General features: G+C 46.2%; 1 protein-coding gene across 1 annotated transcript; it reads right to left on the bottom strand.

The window, feature by feature from the left end:
* Positions 1 to 236: 236 nt before the first annotated feature.
* LOC125634244 (protein mono-ADP-ribosyltransferase TIPARP-like) lies at positions 237 to 19209 on the bottom strand. Its single transcript, XM_048844762.2, has 6 exons — positions 19091 to 19209; positions 7156 to 7455; positions 2549 to 2720; positions 2097 to 2284; positions 1739 to 2011; positions 237 to 699 (listed from the first exon to the last, which is right to left on the bottom strand). Exons 1-6 carry the CDS (start codon positions 19207 to 19209, stop codon positions 261 to 263), a joined length of 1491 nt encoding a protein of 496 aa, XP_048700719.1. The 3' UTR covers positions 237 to 260.
* Between the last annotated feature and the right edge of the window lie 972 nt (positions 19210 to 20181).

The following is a 20181-nucleotide window of genomic DNA, read 5'->3' as shown; positions in this document are numbered from 1 at the left end:
GAGAGGAGACCCTCTGGAAACCAAATGGACTCCTTTTTCAGGTATGCTGGAAAGCTTTTTGACATGTTCTTACCTAGCACTCACTGTGCATCTCCATGGGATGGGTTGTAGAACATTTTGGAGGGATCATGGCAGGAAGGAGATGGGGTGTGGAGGAGGGAAAGGATGGTATGCTGCTCCTGGGAAGGGTTGTGTGTCCTCATCAGTGAAGCTGCATATTCATAGTGAGCATTAACTGCCCCTCTTCCTTGAGCTGTCCATCAATCATCTAGCACCACAGGGTCAGATAAGAGTTTGTAGCTGATCAGAAAGTAGGGATAGGATTGGTAGCTGTTGAAGATCACATAAATATTTGGACTGGCCACATTATCCACACATGAATCAAAGCATTTGCTACCAGACTCTTTTTGTGGAGGCTGGCAGTAATGCTTTTTCCCGCGTGTACATTTGCCAACCAATACTTTGGCCAAGAACATGTGGCGCAGCCCACCCTTTTCTGCCTGGGCATAGCGGTCAGCCTGGGCTGCGCTCACGGTGAAATAGCAACCTCTGCCGTACATATGTGATCCTGAGAGGTGAGTGTCAAACTTTATCTGGCAGGTGAAGCCCAGGCGTTTGGCTGAGGTGCTGTGGAAGAGGTGCTTCTGTAGCCTCAGTTTCTCCTGTGCTGAGAGGCTCTGTGACATTAAATCCTTCTGGCTGAGGAGGGAGCAAAGGAGAAACAAGTGTGGTTAGTTACTGACCTATGGGGGAACTTGGTGAGGTGCTGGGGAAGTAACCAGGAACCTAATCCCATCTCCACCCTGTATGTCCGTCTCTTTGCATCCTCAACATGTAGAAAACAAGTTGTAGGCTAAATGCCTCTCTCCATTAACCTGAAGTTCAAGTTCAAATAAACTAATCACTCACTCTGAGAAATGGAAGTGGGGCTACAGAAGCTCACCAAACTCCTAGATGCTCTAGCCCTCTAAATCTAGGGTAATAAGTACGGTTGTATACAGCATGTGTAAGGGTAGGAGTGTTGCTCATGCATTTCCAGTTGTAATAACTGTACTTCTGTCTGCACCAATAAATCACCCTTCATTTCAGAAATTAATTTGACCATCTCACTTATTCCTGCCTTCATACACTGAGGCTTCAGCTTCATCCCGAACCTGAATATCATTTGTGACTCACTGTGTCTGTTTCTGGCTACCATGGAGGTGGTGACAGAGAGGCAGAGTTAAGGTGGTTTAGGTAACCTTAACCATGTATTTCTGCACTCTAGCCCTCTTTTTAAAGAACAATCACACCACGTGGAGGCTGGCAGTTTAAATCCCGAACTTGAATGTAGATACTGACATTGTGCTGGTGCATGGTTCAGATGTTGGAAATGCAAATCCTGGCACTAGTACCATGTGCTGCAGATCCACACCCTGGGACTTAAGCCCTGAGATTCACAGTCCTTGTTAATGTATGCAGCAAGATCCAAACCATAGTGCACAAACAGGTCTTTCTTCCCATCTCTGAATACAGTGGTATCTGCACACCGGGGCAGTTAGCACCAGGATTCACTCATCCACCTCCTACCTGTTGCAGGGTCCACACACTAGCACATTAGCAATGAGATACAGATTTCTAGTCTCCAAAGGGCTCATGTTTTTGCATCCCAGGCAATGAGCAACACAATCAATACTTCCACTCTGATCTAACCCTCTCTCTCTCTCTCTGAGCCCCTCTGGAACAGCATCAATTTTACCTGCAGTATTTTTGCCAAAGAAAGTCATTCCGGATCCTGTGAACTGAGAGTAGAAGAACTTTGTCCTCTGAGAGAGACTTGTGGAAGAGGGTGTAAATGGTGTGGTACGCTGCTTCTGATGGCAACACCTCCTCCTGCACAAATGGGACACTGCCTTCTGGACGCTTGATCCAGTAGGCAGGATATGGGCCACTGTAACCATCTGTAGGATCTTCTCCAGGGATGCTAGAAGTGGGAGGATAACGCATTTCTGAGGCGCTGCTTGGAATTGTCCTAAAGTGAGAATAAGACATGATTTACTTCATCCTAGCACCACTTAGAGGCCATTAGTGATGGTATCACCTGTGGCGTTCCTTACCACAGCTGTGGCAGCATCTGGAGGGGTGAGCGATAAGTGGGCCGGAGCTGGATAGTGTGGCTGTTTCCTGTATTATGGTTGTATATTAGACTCTGCTTGAAGTCCATGGTGTAGAGGTGACCTCGCAGCTGAAAGACATGCTCTTGTGTGCAGTCTTCAAAGGCAGCAAGAAACTCATGCGAGAGGGGCTGAGAGGGGAGAGAAAGGGAGAGCTGCAGTTATAGTAGCTGGAAGAAAGCTAGTCACCTCCACCACGCATGTTGCTCCTCACTGTTTGGTTGCTCCAGGGTGAGGCTGAGCTCTATCTCCTGGCACTAAAAGGAATTCCAAATCCATGTTCATTTGGCCCTTGCCTTCACCACCATACACAGACAGAGCCTCAAAATGGATTTATACCCTGAAAGAAACAGCCCTCCCCCAAAGAATGGTGATCTGAGTCCTACTGTTTTTACCTCCTCGTATTTCTTCCAGATGCTGCCATCCTCCCAGTATACTGTCCACTCAGTGGGGAAGTGGGGGTTCTGCTCAGGACGACTGGTGTTGGACAGCCGCCGTATATTACTGAAAGGCCCATGGTGATCTATTTTCAATGTACTCAAGTTGACTTTCCCAGACAACGCCTTCCTAGGAAAGAAGAAAAATTGCTCATCTGTAACTGCAGTTCTGAGAGCAGATTCAGTACAGATCCCTGTTTTTAGGATGCTCTTGTGCCACCTACATTGAGCCTGGAAGCCTCTAAGATGTTCTGACTATGAGCAAACTTGTATCTCCCCTCCCCCTCTTTCCCTATTCTCAGTTCCTTCCACCCTCTCAGGCTCTGAAGAAGTGAAGATGAAGGGGGGGTATGTGTGTGAATTTGTACTCCAGTTACAGGTGAGTAGCTGTTCTTTCTCCAGGTCCTGTCAGGACAGAGCCACACAGTTGGGCGATTCACAAGCAATTTGTCCAAGGAGGTAGGGATGAGATTATTCTAATTAATAACTGAAGACTACTCTCCTGACCTGGAGCCCAGGGCCAGGCTGAGCTCCAGGTAGTAGGTCTACAGCTTTCCACTACTGGAACTGTCTGAAGGCATAACCTAGAAGCTGCTGTGAACCTTATGGAATGCACCCTGGCACCTTCAGGCACTGGGATACCTGTGAATCCATGACATGTTTTGATAGAGGCTTTAGTCTACTTCAAACATTTGGAGGAGACATCTTGTTCCTTAACTCTGTCACCATAAACCACAAATATTCTAGGGATTTATGAAGAGGAAACTTTCGAACTTGAGCCTTTCTTTTCTGGGAGGAACTTCTTCCCTATTCCATCATGAATGGAATCTTCAGCCTCTAAGAACTCAGGTCTGTGGCAGGAAGGCCTTTACTCCTCGCCACGGCTCCCCTTTATTTCTGCTTACTGAAAGAGTACTACCTAAGCTGTAGGAAACACTCAACAACTGATAAACAATCCAACTTTTAGAATAATGGGCTCATTTAATTTTATGACTGAATTGTAACTTTTTGTACAGGCTACACTCAGACATATTCACGTCAGGAAGCCAAAAACTATGTCTTCTGTTACTCTAGTAGACGACGAGGATGGGTCACTTTGAGAGAGATGTTACTTCCTAAAACGTAATGATCAGGTAAGCAGTGTTTCTTTCTGATTCATAACATTGCTGCACTCTATGATGAAAGATGAGTAGCCAGCATTAAAGCCACAGATATGGGGATGGAAGAACAGAAATGCAGAAAATGACTGAGACTGAAAGTTCTCTCCCCATAACATAAAATTGTGAAATAGTTTATCTGGGAACCACCCCATGCAGCACCTGCCTGCTAAAGGATGCCTCCATGGAGGATAAGAAATCAACTCTATAGGACCTGATGAAAGTACTCAGGAAGCTGCTGGGCTGCTCTGCATATTTCTTCTGCTCTTGAAACTGAGCAATCTCATTTTCAAATGTGCTTGGACACCCTCAAGCGTCCGTGATGCATCTTCTGATCCATCTGGCTAGAAAAAGGGTTGGAAGCTCTTAGGCCTAGGCACTTGGGAAGGCAGGAGACTAATAGGGCTCATGATCTCCTTCCTAAGTCTGACCTTTATATTTAGACATTAAGTGCTCAATGCCCACAGAGATTATGCCACAGTTTTACCATAGGATGCTTGGGATTTGGGCAGACATATGATAGCACAATGCCCTAGGAGCTGTGGAACCCAGAGTTCATCTTGATTGTGAATGAGTCTGATAGACAGGAGAGTACTTTCATCCTTATGGAAGACACAGTATGGATCCTGCATACAAAGTGATGTGAATACTGAGATTAGTCTTGCTGACACCCTGGCTAGTAGGAACTACGCTTTTATAGAAAGAAATAGGATTGGACACATGGGCTCAAAGGATTGTGCTGTCAGGGCTTTGAGTACTAAAGTTAGAAAGGGCACATTTAGGGAAGTGGGCCTTATGCTCTTGCTTGCTGTTCTGAGAAACCAAGATACCTGGGGGTGATTTTCATACAGCTCACTCCATTACTAATGGCTATCCTCTGTCTTGAAATAGTAAGAGAGCCTGATGATCATATGCAAACCTTTCCAGGGGACAGGGGAAGCAAATCCATAACTTTTGGTAAACCCAGATTTCTTTTGGTCTTTTTTTTGCTTCACACCAGAAATAGAATGTGGACCAAATTGCAGAGTAAAACTTGATTGTAGATTCATGCCTCGAAGTGAGAAAACTCTCTCTCATTCTTCAAGAAGCTGATATGGCCTACACTTTTCCTTTTGGTGCCCAGGCTGCTATCTGCAAGTAGTTCAGGTTGTGATGCAGAAGGGGCCTCTGATGGTAGGAGGTGTGGTCTTTTGGGCAGGTGTCATGTCAACAGGTGGACCAGATCTCAGCACTAGGACCTCCTTGGCCAGTAAAACAGCAGGAGCATTGCTTGTGCCCTCCCCCCCCCCCAATCATCTTCTGCACTCCTTTCCCTATGATAGGGAGGGAAGGCACAGAATATATGATTTGGGTGTTTCTGAGCAAGGGCATCTTTTCCCAGGAACTGGGTATCTGCTTCCCTTGTGAAGTAGAGGTGAGTCTTTGCATTCCTCTTGCAGGCAAACTGATCCACGTCAGGTTGGGTGAGATGTTCAATCCTGGTTCAGCAACCATTCCATGTTGGCCAAGCAGAGGCTCAAGAGATAATCTGCTTTTTGAAAGACTGCTTTTTATATGGGATGCTCACAAAGGATAAACTCTCCATTGCCTCTGAGTGGAGCGTCTAACACCTGGCTCTTCCCTGAGTGGTCAGACCACAACAGTTGTAGTGTTGTTGAATTGCACTAGAAAATGATCTCCATTGATCTACAGCTGGACCACCAGAAGAGTCAGTCTACCTGCTCAAAATGTTAGCAGACTGATGCTCTCCTCCTCTGTGGGAGCCTATTGGTCTTGTGCTGTCACATTGTACAAAAGAACGGCCATACTGGGTCAGACCAAAGGTCCTTCTAGCCCAGTATCCTGTCTTCCAACAGTGGCCAGTGCCCCAGAGGGAATGAATAGAACAAGTAATCATCAAGTGATCCATCCCTTGTCACCCATTCCCAGCTTCTGGCAAACAGAGCCTAGGGACACCATCTCTGTCTAAAAGTGTTTCCAAATCCTTTGTGGGGTAACTTCCAACGTGTGTGTGTGTGTGTGTGTGTGTGTATATATATATATATCTTACTATATGTTCCATTCTATGCATCCGATGAAGTGGGCTGTAGCCCACGAAAGCTTATGCTCTAATAAATTTATTAGTCTCTAAGGTGCCACAAATACTCCTGTTCTCTTTGCGGATACAGACTAACACGGCTGCTACTTTGCAACCTGGCTGCTAAAGTTCATTCATCTTAGGCATTGGGTATGAGGGTCAGAAATTGGGAATTTCAAACTAGAAAATTGGCGTTCTTTAATATGAGTCTATTTTTTGTGGATTACCATCTATAAGGGCTACATGTTTCCAGGAATCATGCTCTCCAGAGGATATAAAATTGCCATAGTAGGACTACAATTATCTAGCTATGTAATATCTAAAACGTATGTACAACTATTCCCACTGGGGGCCAACGAAAAACGGTGAGTGGACTCTCAAGGGGAAAGCCCAGAAGAGTTCAGCTCTGCTGCTTTCGGCAACTGGAAGTCACTGGAGGGGGAAAGGTGGCACATCTCCTTGTATAACCTCACATAGAGCACTCTGTGGCTTGGTGCAAAGTCCTCACAACTCTGCCCTGTCCAAATTTTCTAGAGGGGTGCAGGCTTCAGGTGGAATGTGCAGGCTCAGCCCAAGAGCGGGCTGTATTGGCAATAATTGAAGGGAAAATTTAGTTCTTAGTGATTCCTGCTGGGAAATACCAGCACTGGAGGAGCTGTGAGTTCCCTAGGCTGCCAGCACCAGTGTGTTCCCCCCTAGAAGAAGCAGGAAGAGGGAATTGTGACGCTCCGAGAGGAAACGAGGACTATTATTTTCAAATGTAAATCCCTACGTTCTTACATTACGTTCTGTTGGGAGGGAGCAGCATCACTGCTGCTAGCCCCCGGTTTCCCTGACAATGGTATTTACCAATCTCACCTCAGAGGGGATCAGGTTGCTTGGGGACACAGCTGAAGCAGCCCAGCAATCTACTTTGGTAGTCAGCGACAGCAGGTTGTCTGCTATGGTGGCAGAAAACGAGGACCAGAAATGGAGCTCAGTTTCTTTCTAAAGGATAATAAGGGGAGGATCCACAGTGCCGGACAAGTGTTGTCCTCACAGGAAATAACATGAAGAACCACTGCAGAGCTTCTGCCAGGCTACGTGTGCTGCCAGAGCTCTGACCAGCAACCGTATCTGATTGGGTATTCTAGTTGTTGTCAGTGCATGTGCACCTGTGCAGATCTTTATTGTTTACCTAGTATTAAATGGTTCCATCACAAACACTTTTGTATAAGCAACCGCTGGACTGGTTTGTATCTACAGGAAAGCCAGAATGAAGTAATGGTGCTCTCCCTATGGAGTCAGTGTTTCCACAGCCAGATTAGGACTGGAGTTTCTCATCAACTTACTTGTCAATCAGTTTAACATGCACTCTCTCAATGTCACTGTATAGCTTCTCCAGATGTCGCTGAGCCGAGTCATTCACACTCTGCCAGACCTGGCTATCCTTCCACTTTATCTGCCAGTGGTAGGGATAGCGAGTGTGGTGGAGCTCACAAATAGATCCATGAGGGCAATTCCCCAAAAGAAAGTGGTCACAGATCTGGATTCCCTCTCGCTGATGAGTGTGGAACTGGATTTCCGTCTCACTCGCTGGCCGCTTTGGAAACTCTCCTTGGTTACATGAACCAGCTACTTTTGAGCTGCACCTGCGCTTTATGGGCACAGGAGATGAGCTGTGGGGATGTGAATTTTCAGAAGCTGATATTGAGGCCAGAGAGGAAGCAGACTTTAGTCTTTTGAAGGAACATGATTCCTGGAAGTAAAGGAGAAAATGCAATTTAGAAACAAGATGCAGATTGACTTTGGATAGAAGACCCGGTGGTCTGGCTCCTGCCCTATATGTATTATCTCCCAATGGGAAGTGCCTCTTCTCCTGGGCGTCACACACACACTGCACCACCCTCAGGACACTATTCCCCTCAGCTTCACCTCTCAATGCACACACATTAGAATCCTTCCTCTTCTGGGACTCATCCTCCTATGGCATATACAAACACTGCTCCCCTAGTTTACTCTCCTGATATTTACCCTATCCCTGAACACTTTTCCCCTACAGGAACCCAGGCCCAGCAGATCTCTCTGTTTGCCTCAGGCTGAGAGGGGAATGGAGTTTCTATGCTATGCCTGGAAAGAATGGGTTTGTCAGTTCACATTCCCTATGAAGACTCCTGATAACATCCCCTACCCCTTGGGCCTGGCTGCAGCAAAGGGAATATTGACTGATTCTATGTAGGGGTCATGCTGATGGCATTCGCATAGGATTCTAAGGTTTCTAATCACAGGATTAATTTCCATTTCACCCAGAAGCTCATTTGATACAGACTGACCATTTGCCCCCTCCCCCAGCAGTTAGTGTTGGAGGCATTTTCCCAAACACTTTGTGTCTTTGCCTATGGCGATTCCAACACATAAGCCAGAGGAGCTGATAATTTTGGAGTGACTGCAGCTCCCTCATTCACTTCTGAGGTTTCTGCCCTCAGTTCTCTCCTCTTTTTCCTCCTCACCCTCTCTATCAAGTGGCACCTAGCGAAACTCTTATTGCTCCAACTATCCTCTCTATGCTGATGATTTGCCATTTTACCTCTTTATTTCTGACCTTTCTCCCATCCATCCAGTTCTGCAACTTGGCCTGGCTGTCTGACTTTTTGTCTGTTCCCTGAAGTTTAAAATGACCATAACTGAACTCTGTCTTCCTTCCCAAACAGTCCCTGCTAGCTCTTCTCAAGCTTGACAATACCACATCCTCCTCATCATTCTTTTTGGGTTATCTTTAGAATAGATGCCTCTTTTCCTCTCTCTCCTCACACACCAAATACAGGTCCAGATCTTGCCTCACGTTCTGCCTTGATGTCTCTAAGATCTGTCCTCCTCTATCTCTGTCTCCATTGCAAAAGGGCTCAGCTAAGCCTTCCTCATCTCTCATCTTACTTCTCCATCTGTCTTGACTATAACAATATCCCTCTCTAACACCCACATTGCCCCTATTCAGTCCATGGGAAATGCTGCAGCTGCTAAAATAATCTTCCTGGCCTATTGCTCTGAGCAAGACTCACCCCTTGTTCTTTGACTATCACCAGTGGTTCCCTCTCAGCCACTGCACCAAATCTAAGTTTCTTGTTACTATCTTTACAGGCCCCCTCCCTAGTTATCTGCCCTTGAAAAGTTCAAGGCCCAGGTCTAAATGTTTTAACTAATTTCTGTAGAACTCTTTTGGTTTCATTCTTAAATTCTATAGGATTTTCCATAAGGGCTGACATTCCATAGAGAAGACAGGAAGCACTGGGTGAACCCAGAACTTTGGAACCAGGGGGCCCAGTGTACAACTGGAAAATGCAAAATCAAATAGGGAATTACTGTGAGTAAAAGCAAGATCAAAAAGGATATTTCAGATCCAGTGTAGGAAGATGAATTTTGTCTGACCAGAGAACCAGATGCACTACTCCAGAGAGCTAGATTGCTGAGCGATGTCAGGAAAAAACTGACAGAAGATTTTGGAGGGGTGAGTTACTGGCAGCTGGAGAACATATTAGGGTGTGCACTCAATTTCCAGGAACTCACAGGGCCAAAATTCTGATTGCGATGAGAATTCTCATCTTACTCTCACTAGGAATTCAAGACCCAAGATCCCTCCCTAAGTGATATGTTTTAAGTAAATATTAAATAAGGGAAATTTGAATAGCAAATACATCATCTCATTTCCAGGTAGTGGGTGGGATTTGTGTGACATGGGTCCAATATTAATGAATGGAAGCATTGAAGTAGAGCTTAGGCATCCTGCTGTATATGCCTTCCTGGGTATTATAGGACAGGAGTCATAGAAGGAAGGTGCATTGGGAAGTAAGACGGTGATCTGATTAAATCACAGGACTAGGAGTCAAATACCTAGGTTGTAGTTGTCCCACCTGTGACAGTGTCTGACAGTCTCAAAGGGAAGCAGCTGTGCAAAGTGCCAAGTATTTTTATTGTACTGTATCTCAGAATAGGCTTGCGGGGAGTGCCTTTTAGGTTGACCGAGGTTGTTTGTGTGCATATTGTGAGCAGAGGATTGAATAACTAATTCTTTTCATCATTCAGTGTTGCATTCCTCTCCTGGAGGGCAGCAAATCGCAGGTTTCCTTTGAGCCTGCTCACATTTTTCCTTTCCTGGGGATCTGCAAAGATGGTGACCACAGTGCAAAAGGCCCATTGGGGTGCAAAGGGGTATTACTGTACTGGGAGGGGTTTCCTGCTATGCTCCCCAGGCCCTAGCCAGCCCTTCTCCCCTGTCAGAATAAATACATTACAGTGAAGGGTGGGAGTGTGGGGAAAAGTTTATTTACCCTTCACCTCCCTTGACTGCTTTGCCAGCCTCTCTCTTGTTTTAATCTCGCTGCCCTGCTCTGAACCTTACCTTATTCCCTGTCTCTTCTATATCTATATATTCTCCTCCTCCTCCATCTTCTGTAGTTTCCCTATTTTCATGCTTTTTTTCTTGGTTCTCTTCCTTTTCCTCTCTTTGTCCTTCGCTCATAAGGGAGGTGGGTTTCAGCCTTTTAACCTCCTGTGTCAAGGGCAGATGATACTTCATGATGGAGCTGTTCTTAATACTGGGCCTGACTGCAAGCAAATGCCCTCATCCTTGCATACTCAGATCCCCCAGGAGGAACTAGCTTACAGGTACACAAACACACATGCTCTCACTCTGCTCCTACAATAGGACACTATTAACCTGGACTTCATGCCCCAGTACCATACTTCTCCCTTAGTGGAATCCCCTGTTTGTTAATTATAAATAACTCAGTCCTAAACAAGCCTACGGTGGTTAGTCAATGAGATGCCCTCTCTTAAGCTTTACACACACACTTCTACCTTTGCACAACATTCCTCGAAGGGAGCCTGTTTTCTTAGGCTTCACTCTTTCAAGAAAAACACCTACACTCATACATGTTTAGGCTAGGCACCTTCCTAGCTGCCGGAACTAGGGGTGCTCCCACACCCCCTGGCTTGAAGTAGTAACAACAACCCAAATACATGGTGTCTGCCTTCAGCACCGCCACTATAAAAATTGTTCCAGCACCAGTGGGAACCGTGTTTAAAAATCCCCACTGGAACCAGTGGTAGCACCTATAGAAGCTCGAGCGTAGATGAGGCTCCTGATCCCAGTGTAGTTCTTTTTTAGTCTTAGTGTTAAATTCCACTTCTCTTTTTTGATGGCTACAAGTTCTGCTCTCCTTCAGGCTAGGTCTTGGAATGCAGGTGACAGCCTCGTGCTCCAGTCCAGGGAACATGGAGACAGAGTGTGACCAGATTTTGAAAATGAGATGCTGAGTCCCATGCTTTGGTGTGCAAGGGCCCTCTATGTGTGTGCGTGTGAGATGTGGTTTTGGAGAGGTTTCTGTTCTTTCTCCACATCTGGCCAATCATCCCTCTACCCCCCTTTCGAAAAACTAGAATGGTTTTATCTAGTGATTATCTAGTCTGACATTACAGTACAGGATGGAACAGGGTGGAAATCAGTCTTCACCCCTTAAATCCCCTTTAGCCTGGTCCTGGTTCCTATCCCACCAGATTTTGCTCCCTTTTTCTTTCTCTACACTACGGCCATCCTTCTATGAATCCTGCCTTATTTTTTTCTGCTCCTCCTTCAGCCTCCAGACTGTCCGCTCCTCCTTCTCCTGGGCCTTCTCTTCTGAGTTTTTTCTGCTTTTGTCTTAACACGTCTTTCTTTTTCTCACTTGATCCTTTGCTCAGAAGGGAAGTAAATTTGAGCCTTTTGGAGGGAGGTATCTCCTGTGAGAAGTGGAGAAGTGAGAATAATAATGAGGTATGGAACAGCTCTGAGTGCTGGTCCCTGGGCTTCAACAAGGGTACACCACACACACACCCACTGTAGTAGGACCTAGCTAACTTGGACTTCACTTCTTAATGTAACAAGGCTCTAAGGGAATTCTCCTGCTAGTAGGCTTTGCAGCGAATACATGCAGTGCTCTTTGAACGGAACCCCCACCCTGTCCTGGGCTTCTTCCCTCACTGCACAGCTCCAGTGGGAGGCTGGTTTCTTATGCTTCCCTCTCCCAACTCTCAGACGCATGTGCCTACAACCTACGCGTCCCCAATCCAATGGATAGATTCCATCATCAGTAAGACTCCCCCATCCTCAGTTTCATACATACATACACACACACACGTCACCACGTTGGCATCACCCCCTCAACATGCACTGCTCTCTAAAACGAATTGTCATCTTTGCATAAGAAACCTACCCCACCCCCATCACTTTTCTTCTCCAGTGGGATGAGCGACACTGCTCTTGGGGAGACTCACTTCCTCTGGGGGTGAGAAGGAAAGCCATACCCATTGTGCCTTGCTTTCTGCTGACCACCACAATGTCCCTCATGAGTCCATAGGTCCAGATTCTTTCCAGTGCGGGCCAGATAAGGGAGTTATGATACTTGTCAGTGCTATGTGCAGAGCAAACCCCACCCCCTTCCCAGGGGTAACCACGGCAAAGTGTCATGGCAACTAAACAGCCAGTCCTGACATTCCGCATTCTCCCTATACCCAACACTGTGCTCTAGGAGGGGTAATTTGTATAAAAGGATACTGGCTCCACCAGTTGGGGGTGAGATTGGTTTCTTGACTGGCTCAATCTACATAAAGTAGGGACATTTTATCTGAAGGGGTGGCTATTCTAGGCATCCATCAGGCTTCTAGGCTTCCCACACACTGCTCCTGTAATGTGAACCCCCAATCCTTGCCTTCACACCATTCCCCAAAAACACACTTCTAGCTCAAAATGACATCCTAGTCTTCTGGGTTTCCTGACCTCACTACACACACTGCTTCCTCAGTGGGAAGTTTAGTCCGCTCGGACTCTCATGCACTTGCTCAAACAGAAGCCTGTCTTACCCTGGAGAGATCCTGGAGGTAAACAGAGGTTCCCTCAATGACTTTTTTTTAAAAGTATGAGGAGAATCTCAGCTGGAAGAAACTCTAAGAATTATTTTTTTATGATGTCAGACTCAGGAAGTGGCACTTAGGTTGACAGTCTGGTTGTCAAATCTCTGCTCACCTGTGAGCCAGGGCCCCTATTTACCCATCCCAGTATGCAGCTAACAACCTGCTTTTTACATAGTCAGAGACAGGGAACAGATTTTGAAGTGAGAATCCCAGGACACTCATATGGGAGTGCAGGAAATCAGCAAGAGGGTTTGAATGCAGGTATGTTACTGAGGGGGTAGCTGTATCTTTGCCCTCAACAGCCTTTGTCCTTACAGAACATGTGACACAAAAGCAGTGGAGGAGGAGGAGACTAGGACACACACAACCCCCACCTCCTTCTATTAGGACCTGCTTCCTTTTCCTTTATCTTTCTCTCCTCTGCCCTTTCTCTTCAACCTGCCTAATTTCTTGCTGTGCTTGCCCCTGTGTCTAGCCCAGGGATCAGCAACCTTTGGCACTGGCCCGCCAGGGAAAGCCCCCTCATTGGCCTGGAGCAGTGAACCGTGGCCAGTGGGAGCTGCGATCGACCGAACCTGTGGACGCGGCAGGTAAACAAAAGGTTGCCGATCCCTGGTCTAGCCTCCCTCCTTCACCTTTCCTTGCATTTTTTGCATTTCTCCATCTACAGTGTTTTTTATTCATAGAGTTTAACGTCAGAAGAGACCATCGTGATTATCTAGTCTGACCTCCTGCACGTTGCAGGCCACAGAACCTCACCCACCCACTCCTGTAATAGGCCCATAACCTCTGGTTGAGTTACTGAGATCCTCAAATCATGGTTTAAAGACTTCAAGTTACGGAGAATCCACCATTTACACTAGTTTAAACCTGCAAGTGACCCATGGTCCATACTGCTGAGGAAAGCGGAAAAAAACCCGGCTCTCTGCCAATCTGACCTGAGGAAAAATTCCTTCCCGACACCAAATATGGCAATCAGATAGACCCTGAGCATGTGGGCAAAACCCACCAGGCAGATACCTGGGAAAGAATTCTCTGTAGTAACTCCGATCCCTCCCCATGTAGTGTCCCATCTCCAGCAGCTGGGGATTTTTGTGACAGAAGAAAATTGGATTCGGGCCTTTGGAAGGGAGGCAACTCCTGGAAGAAGAGCTACAGCAGTTTAATACTGAGATGTGCACTCAGGGCTTAAATTCAGCAAGAGCTGTCCGGAGCAGAGCACTGGTAAATATTTTCAACCCCCTCCCTCCCCCCACGGTGTTTTAATAGCATGTTGGGGGCAGGGCAGGGGGCCTCTAGGAAATTTAAGCCCTGTGTGCACTGGTTTCAAATGTAGGACCTGGGACTTCAATTTTCCACTATTTTTTCATGCACTTGTTCCCTCCGTAGACTTGTTCCCTTTGTAAAGACACTGCTCCCCAGTGGGAGCTTAACCCACTCTTCTCCACACGAACACACACAGCCCTGATCACGCCACAACTCAGCAATAGTATGGTTTCACAGGTATGTTAGAGAGGGCACATTAATGAAAGCCTCTGAAGTGTGTGACGCTGGCAGACTAGGTGTCAGCACTTGCCAAGGCTGTAGGCCTCAGCTGAGCACTGACACATTCATTGCTGGAAATCAGTCTGTTTCATCTGTGTGCTATTATGGTAAGGATGATATTAGACTTTTAACAATGTATTTAGTGTTTAGACTTTATGAAATGCTTGTAAGTTGCTGCCTGCATTCATCTCACAATGTCTTTATCACATGCTATAAGGTAACATTTAAAGTTTTTGTTTTTTTAACTGTGAAAAATGTTTGCTCTGAAACTGAGAACCCAGTCAGGAGGGATCATCTCTTGCCTTTCAAGAAGACCTATCAAAACTAAATGGGCCACTGTGGGATATCAAAATACAAAGACTTTGTTAATTGCCCCCTCACATCCGTGAAGAGGCAAAAGGGTTTGTCCCATCAGCTTGAATTCTGGAAGAAGGAAATAAAAATAGCTGACAAGAAAACTTTTCATCTTTTGCTGTTTGGATGCTCACAGGCCCAGAGCAACGGAACAGAAGCAGGAGATCCCCAGGGTCAACCTGGGTTAGCCCTAAAAGACGTTCAGAGCTGATAGATTACTACAACTCTGTTATTTTGGGGAGTGTTAGGCTGGGTGAGAATTTGCCTTTAATTGTATTTATTTTGGTTTTATAGGGGTAAATTTTGTGTTTCTCTTTGAAGTCAAAAGCTCTCTAGTCTCCAGAGAGTCTTCTGTGTCTCTCCAGGTGTGGCTAACAGCCTCCTTCCCACCACGGTGTTGTTCCCTCTTTAGGCCTCTGCAAAGAGGTGTAACAGATTTTGAAAGGAAGTAATCAGGACCCTGCCCTGAGAGTGCAGATAGTCTGTGATGTGTGTGCATGCAAAAGTATTGCTGGAGGGGAGGGGGTTCTGCTCCTTCCCCTCCTGCGGTAACTTCCTCCCTGACTTCTAGACTAAAAAGACTGACATATTAAAGGAAATTAATACGGGAATAATTCAATATTCACCCCTTCACACCTCCTGTGCTGCTTTTCCCAGTTCTAATCTTCCCATGCCCGGGGTGTCTTCATTTTGCCAACACATGCCCTCTGCCCCTTCTGTGAATCCTACCTCATTTCTTCTGCCTGACTCTAGTCTCTGTGCATCTCTTCCCCCTTCATTTTCTTGTCTTCTCCATTTTCTCTGGGTTAGCTCTGTACAGTGTTTCTTTTTCTCATTTTGTGCCATGTCAAGAGCAGAACTGGATTTCAGCCTCTTGGAGGAGCCCAGCTTCTGGAAGAAGTAGACATGATGAGATTTAATAATGAAGAGCGGAGCTTCCATAAGTGGAGGTTGCTGGACTCCAAATCCTGCCCCAGCACTTCACATGCCATTCTACCATATTACTGTCACTGGTGTCTCCTAGGCTGATTTCTCCCACACCCTCCTGCTTATAATCTCTATATCCCGCCGTCCTTTCTGTGAATCCTTAATAATAAGGCAAGAAACTGCTTTGAACACCAATCTCTCCTGCCACATTTACACACACACTGTCCAACACTTCTCTCAAAGTAGTTCCCAGCTGACTTGGTCATTACTTCATGATATCCATCTCCCGTGATAGAACTAAACCTGTTAGGAGTCACACTTAAACATATGCAGAGGACTCCCTAAATAAACACCACCTGTCTTAGGTTTCATCTCTCCACGCACCCCCAATATTTGTGCTGCTCTCTGTTCTCTTAGGCCTAACTTTTCCAACACACACGTCTTCTCTAACCAGACCTCACATGGTACAGTCTTCATTCGCAGTAGGACCCTAATTATGCGTACCTACTCTACTGGCCATCACCTTCTCCACTCCCAGCATGCACAAACTCGTACCTTGCCATACCTAGAGACTTCATCCCTGGGCTTCAACTGCTCCCCAAGTACATACACTTAATCTCCAGTGAGACCCAACCCTGCAGGTTGCCTTCCACCGGGGGGGGGGGGGGGGCAGGGGCCTGCTCATCTTTGGGTTTAATCTCCCACCCTGCTCCAAATCCAACCTCCATTCTTGCCGCTGCTGCTGCTTCTGCTTTTGTCTCTAGCCCTTTTTCATCACCTTCCCTGGTATTTTCTGTTCTCCATTTCGTGTGCTTGTTCTTTCTCTCCCTTCGCTCACTGCACAGAGGGAAAACAGACTCAGTCCTTTTGGACAAAGGTGTCTCCTGTTTCAAAGGAAGAAGGGCCAAACATTATGTAGCGCTCCAGGCTTAATTTTGTCCCATGTTCTGTCCACGCTACTCCCCCAGTGGGAGCTTGACCCACTTTGACCCACACACATACAGGTGCCCATCGAATACCTAGCAGAACTACAGCCCTGCACTGGAGGGATCTCAGGGGATATATGAATCTGCATTAATGAGCATTTCTAAGGTGTGTCCAGAAGCTCCACTGGAGGGTGCTACTTACTCAGTCATAAATCAGATTGGATTTGAGAAGGGCAAATTAAGTTTATGGAGACTTCTCTCTGGGGAGCGCTGTGGTGGGACAGAAGGAGACGTAATCATTTTGTTTTTTAGAATTTCATTTCATTTTTTTTTATGTGGAAAACTTTCTACTTTTCACTTGGGAGAGTCTCCTGCCTGCTTTTCTTCAGTAGCCAAAAAATTCCTTATTCCCACTTTTAAGTCAAATGCTCTGTTCTCCTTTGGGAGAGTGGCCTGCCTGTGTGTCTCAGGCTGCAGGTACCAGCCTCATCTCCACTACAATATGTATCTGCAGGGAGAGTGAGGACACATTTTGAAAGAGAGAAAGTAGCACAGCTGCCATGGGAGTGCAAGACATTGCCAGTGTGCATGCAGGAATGTGACAGGGGGGTGAGCTGCTCATCCTTTCCCCTCTTCACTAATTTCCTGGCCACGCCTCTTGAACTTAAACAGGAATACATTACAGTGAAAGAAGGGGAGGGAGAAATCCGTATATATCCCTCTGCTTCTCTTTTATCCTTTCCCAGTTCTAATCCTTTTATACCCTGGCCTCTTTTGTCTTCACTTCCCCCTCCCCTCCACTTTCTGACAGTCCTACCTCATTTCTCCCATCTGCTCCTTCTGTCTCTTGACTCTGAAGGTGTCCCCCTCCTTCGCTTTGTGTTCCTAATTGTTTGTGCTTCTGCTTTCCCTCCCATTTCTTTCTATCGCTTTGTCCTTTGCTCAGAGTGCAAGTGGGTTTCAGCCATGGAGGGGAAAGCAGCTCCTGGCAGAAGGAGAGAGTATGAGAAACGAAGAGTGCGGATGTGCGCAGGTACGTGTGCTGGGAGGTCCATGCTCTAGCCACATCCAGCCCTGATTCTGCTTCATCTGCTTCTGTCTCCAGACTGTCTTTGTCACCTCCCCCTGTATCTTCTGCTCTTCTCCAGTTCCTGTGTTTTTTCGTTTTTTCTTTTTGTTTCTTTTCCTGGCTTTGTCCATTGCTGGGAGGGAGAGTGGATTCAGGCCTTTTGAAGGAAGAGGCCTTCTGGCAAAAAGAGAGACATTGAAATGTAATGATGAGATACAGAGCAGCTCTGAATGCAGAACTTCGGGCTTCACTTCTCCTCTAGCCCTATAAACATTGGTCCCTCAGTAGGACCTGTAAGCCTGATTGCCTATACCTCTCACATAACCAGCCTACTTGGTCTGAATTCCCCATTATCTCATTATATGTTACACCAGGCCCTGGGCTTCCTCTCCTCACAACATCACAACTTTCCCCCGATGGGGCCTCCACCCCACGATAGAGCACATCTCTTTGCTGCGAAGGAGAGGCAAAATCATTTCCATGATTAGTTGTGCTGCTTATTTATTTGTGGTAGTGTCTGCTAGGTGCTTTCCAGCTCTAGAAAGACTGTTACTGTTCAAAGGAGCTTACAGACCAGGCTAGACAAGCAGAGGTCAGGGAAAGGGGAAGAACAAGAGGTGATTTATACAGCAGTCAACGAGGGAGAGTGGCTTAGAGAGCTGGGGCTGGTTTGGTACTCGTTTTCATGCCTTTTCCACAGGAAGTGCAGAGAGTGCCTTGAGGAGTAGTTAGCCTGAGTAAGGCCAACAGGTTCTTGAACTGTACAGCACTCCGCACTCCACAAACACCTTTCATGGAGAGAAAGGAAAGAAATCCTTATCTACCCTTCCACATTGCCACCATTGTTTTTCCCCAGCTCCTGCTCTTTGCAGTGTTTCATCTCCCATCCTGTTCTAACTAAAACCTCAGTTCTTACTGCTGTTGGTGCCTTGTCTTCTGCTTCTGTTTCTAGACCCTCCTTGTCACCACCCCCAGCATTTTCCATTCTCCATTTCCTCTTTTTTTTCTTTTCCTCACTTTGCCATTTGCTAAGAGGTAAAATAGATTCAAGTCTTTCAAAGGAAGGTGACTCCTGGCAAAAAGAGAGAGTCTGAAATTAAATAATGTGACATGGAGCAGCTGAGAATGTAGGGCTCTGGGATTGGCTTCTTCTCTAGCTCTGCATACACTGCTCTCTGATTTGGCTTCCTCTCTCAGCAAGGATTCTGCCCCTGGAATAGGAGCTCACACTATTCTAACCCATGCACACACAATTACCTGGGGACACCACAGTCCTGCACTGGAGGGATCCCAGGGATAAATCTGAAGTTACATTAATGTTTGGTTTGTTCTAGCCTCACTCCTGTTTGCCCTTTCGCTTACTGGGCACATGTGGAAAAGTTGTAACCAGCAAACTGAAAAATAAAAAGGGGCACTTGCCATAAGGGTTGAGGGAGAGGGAAGGTGTGGGTAGATATGGGTATGTCCACATCAACTCTGCTAAATTCTGTATTAAATCTCCACACCCTGAATGAATATTACCTTAATCCTTGCTGCAGCTGCCTCTGGCTGTAGAGCATCTGCATCACCTTCCTCTGTATGTTCTGCTCTTCTCCATTTCCTGTGTTTTTTCTTTTGTTTCTTTTCCTCAGTTTGGCCATTGCTGAGAGGGAATCTGGAGTCAGGCCTTTTGAAGAAAGGTGACTCCTGGCAGAAAGACACTGAAATTTAATGATGAGACATGGGACATGTCTCAGAACATAGGACCCAAGTCTTCTCTTCTCCTTTAGCTCTGCGTAGTGTACAGTGGTCTCCCAGCAGGTCCTGACTCACTTTGAATTTGTTCTCCATTATCCTACTATATGGTACATCTGGTTCTGGACTTCTCCTGCCCTACTATTTCAGTTTCTTCCACAATGGGACCTGATGCAGATACAGCTATAGTGCTGAGCACAATGGGGCCCTAATCCATGATTTGGACCTCTACACACTACTGAGATACAGAAGCTGCTATTCTTTATTATTTGTAAGTGAGCAATCAAGACACCGGCCATAGGAGTGCAGGAAGCTTGTAGCGTTTACACAAGGAGCAATTTGGGGTATAAGGATGTGGTGATTCCTGCTCTTTTCCTTTCCTCACTAAATTCTTCCCACCCCCTCACTCCCCTACTTTTGGATTAAAAAGCAGGGAGATATTACATTGCTGGCTTTGTAAACTAACAAAAGGAGCCTTGAGACATTAATATTTATTTATCCATTTGTGTCTGTTTTTCCTGTTCCTCCTTTTTTTTGATCTACTCAGACCCCTAACTTTTTTATCTTCCTCTCCCATATATACAAATCCATCCCTGCTATGAATTCTACCTCATTTTTTTCCTACTGTCTCTAGACTCTGCTCTTCTCCATTTTCTATGTTCAGTGGTTTGTGCTGCTGATTTCTGGCTTTTGTCCCCTCTGCATTTAATTCAGGCAGCTTCCTCTTCCTCCTTGTCTCGGTATCAGCAGGAATGGCACCAGAGAGGGAGGCTCTCAGTTCCTGTGCCCAGACCTGGCATGGTCAAGAGCCACTGAGAACTACAATTTTGCGGGAAAATCCTGCTGAGCCCTGAGCTGAAGCATGCTCAGAGTGGCTG

This window comes from Caretta caretta, chromosome 1 (genome assembly GCF_965140235.1).
Source record: "Caretta caretta isolate rCarCar2 chromosome 1, rCarCar1.hap1, whole genome shotgun sequence".
In the NCBI taxonomy this organism is placed as follows: domain Eukaryota; kingdom Metazoa; phylum Chordata; order Testudines; family Cheloniidae; genus Caretta; species Caretta caretta.
This window is presented reverse-complemented; position numbering and strand designations above follow the sequence as displayed.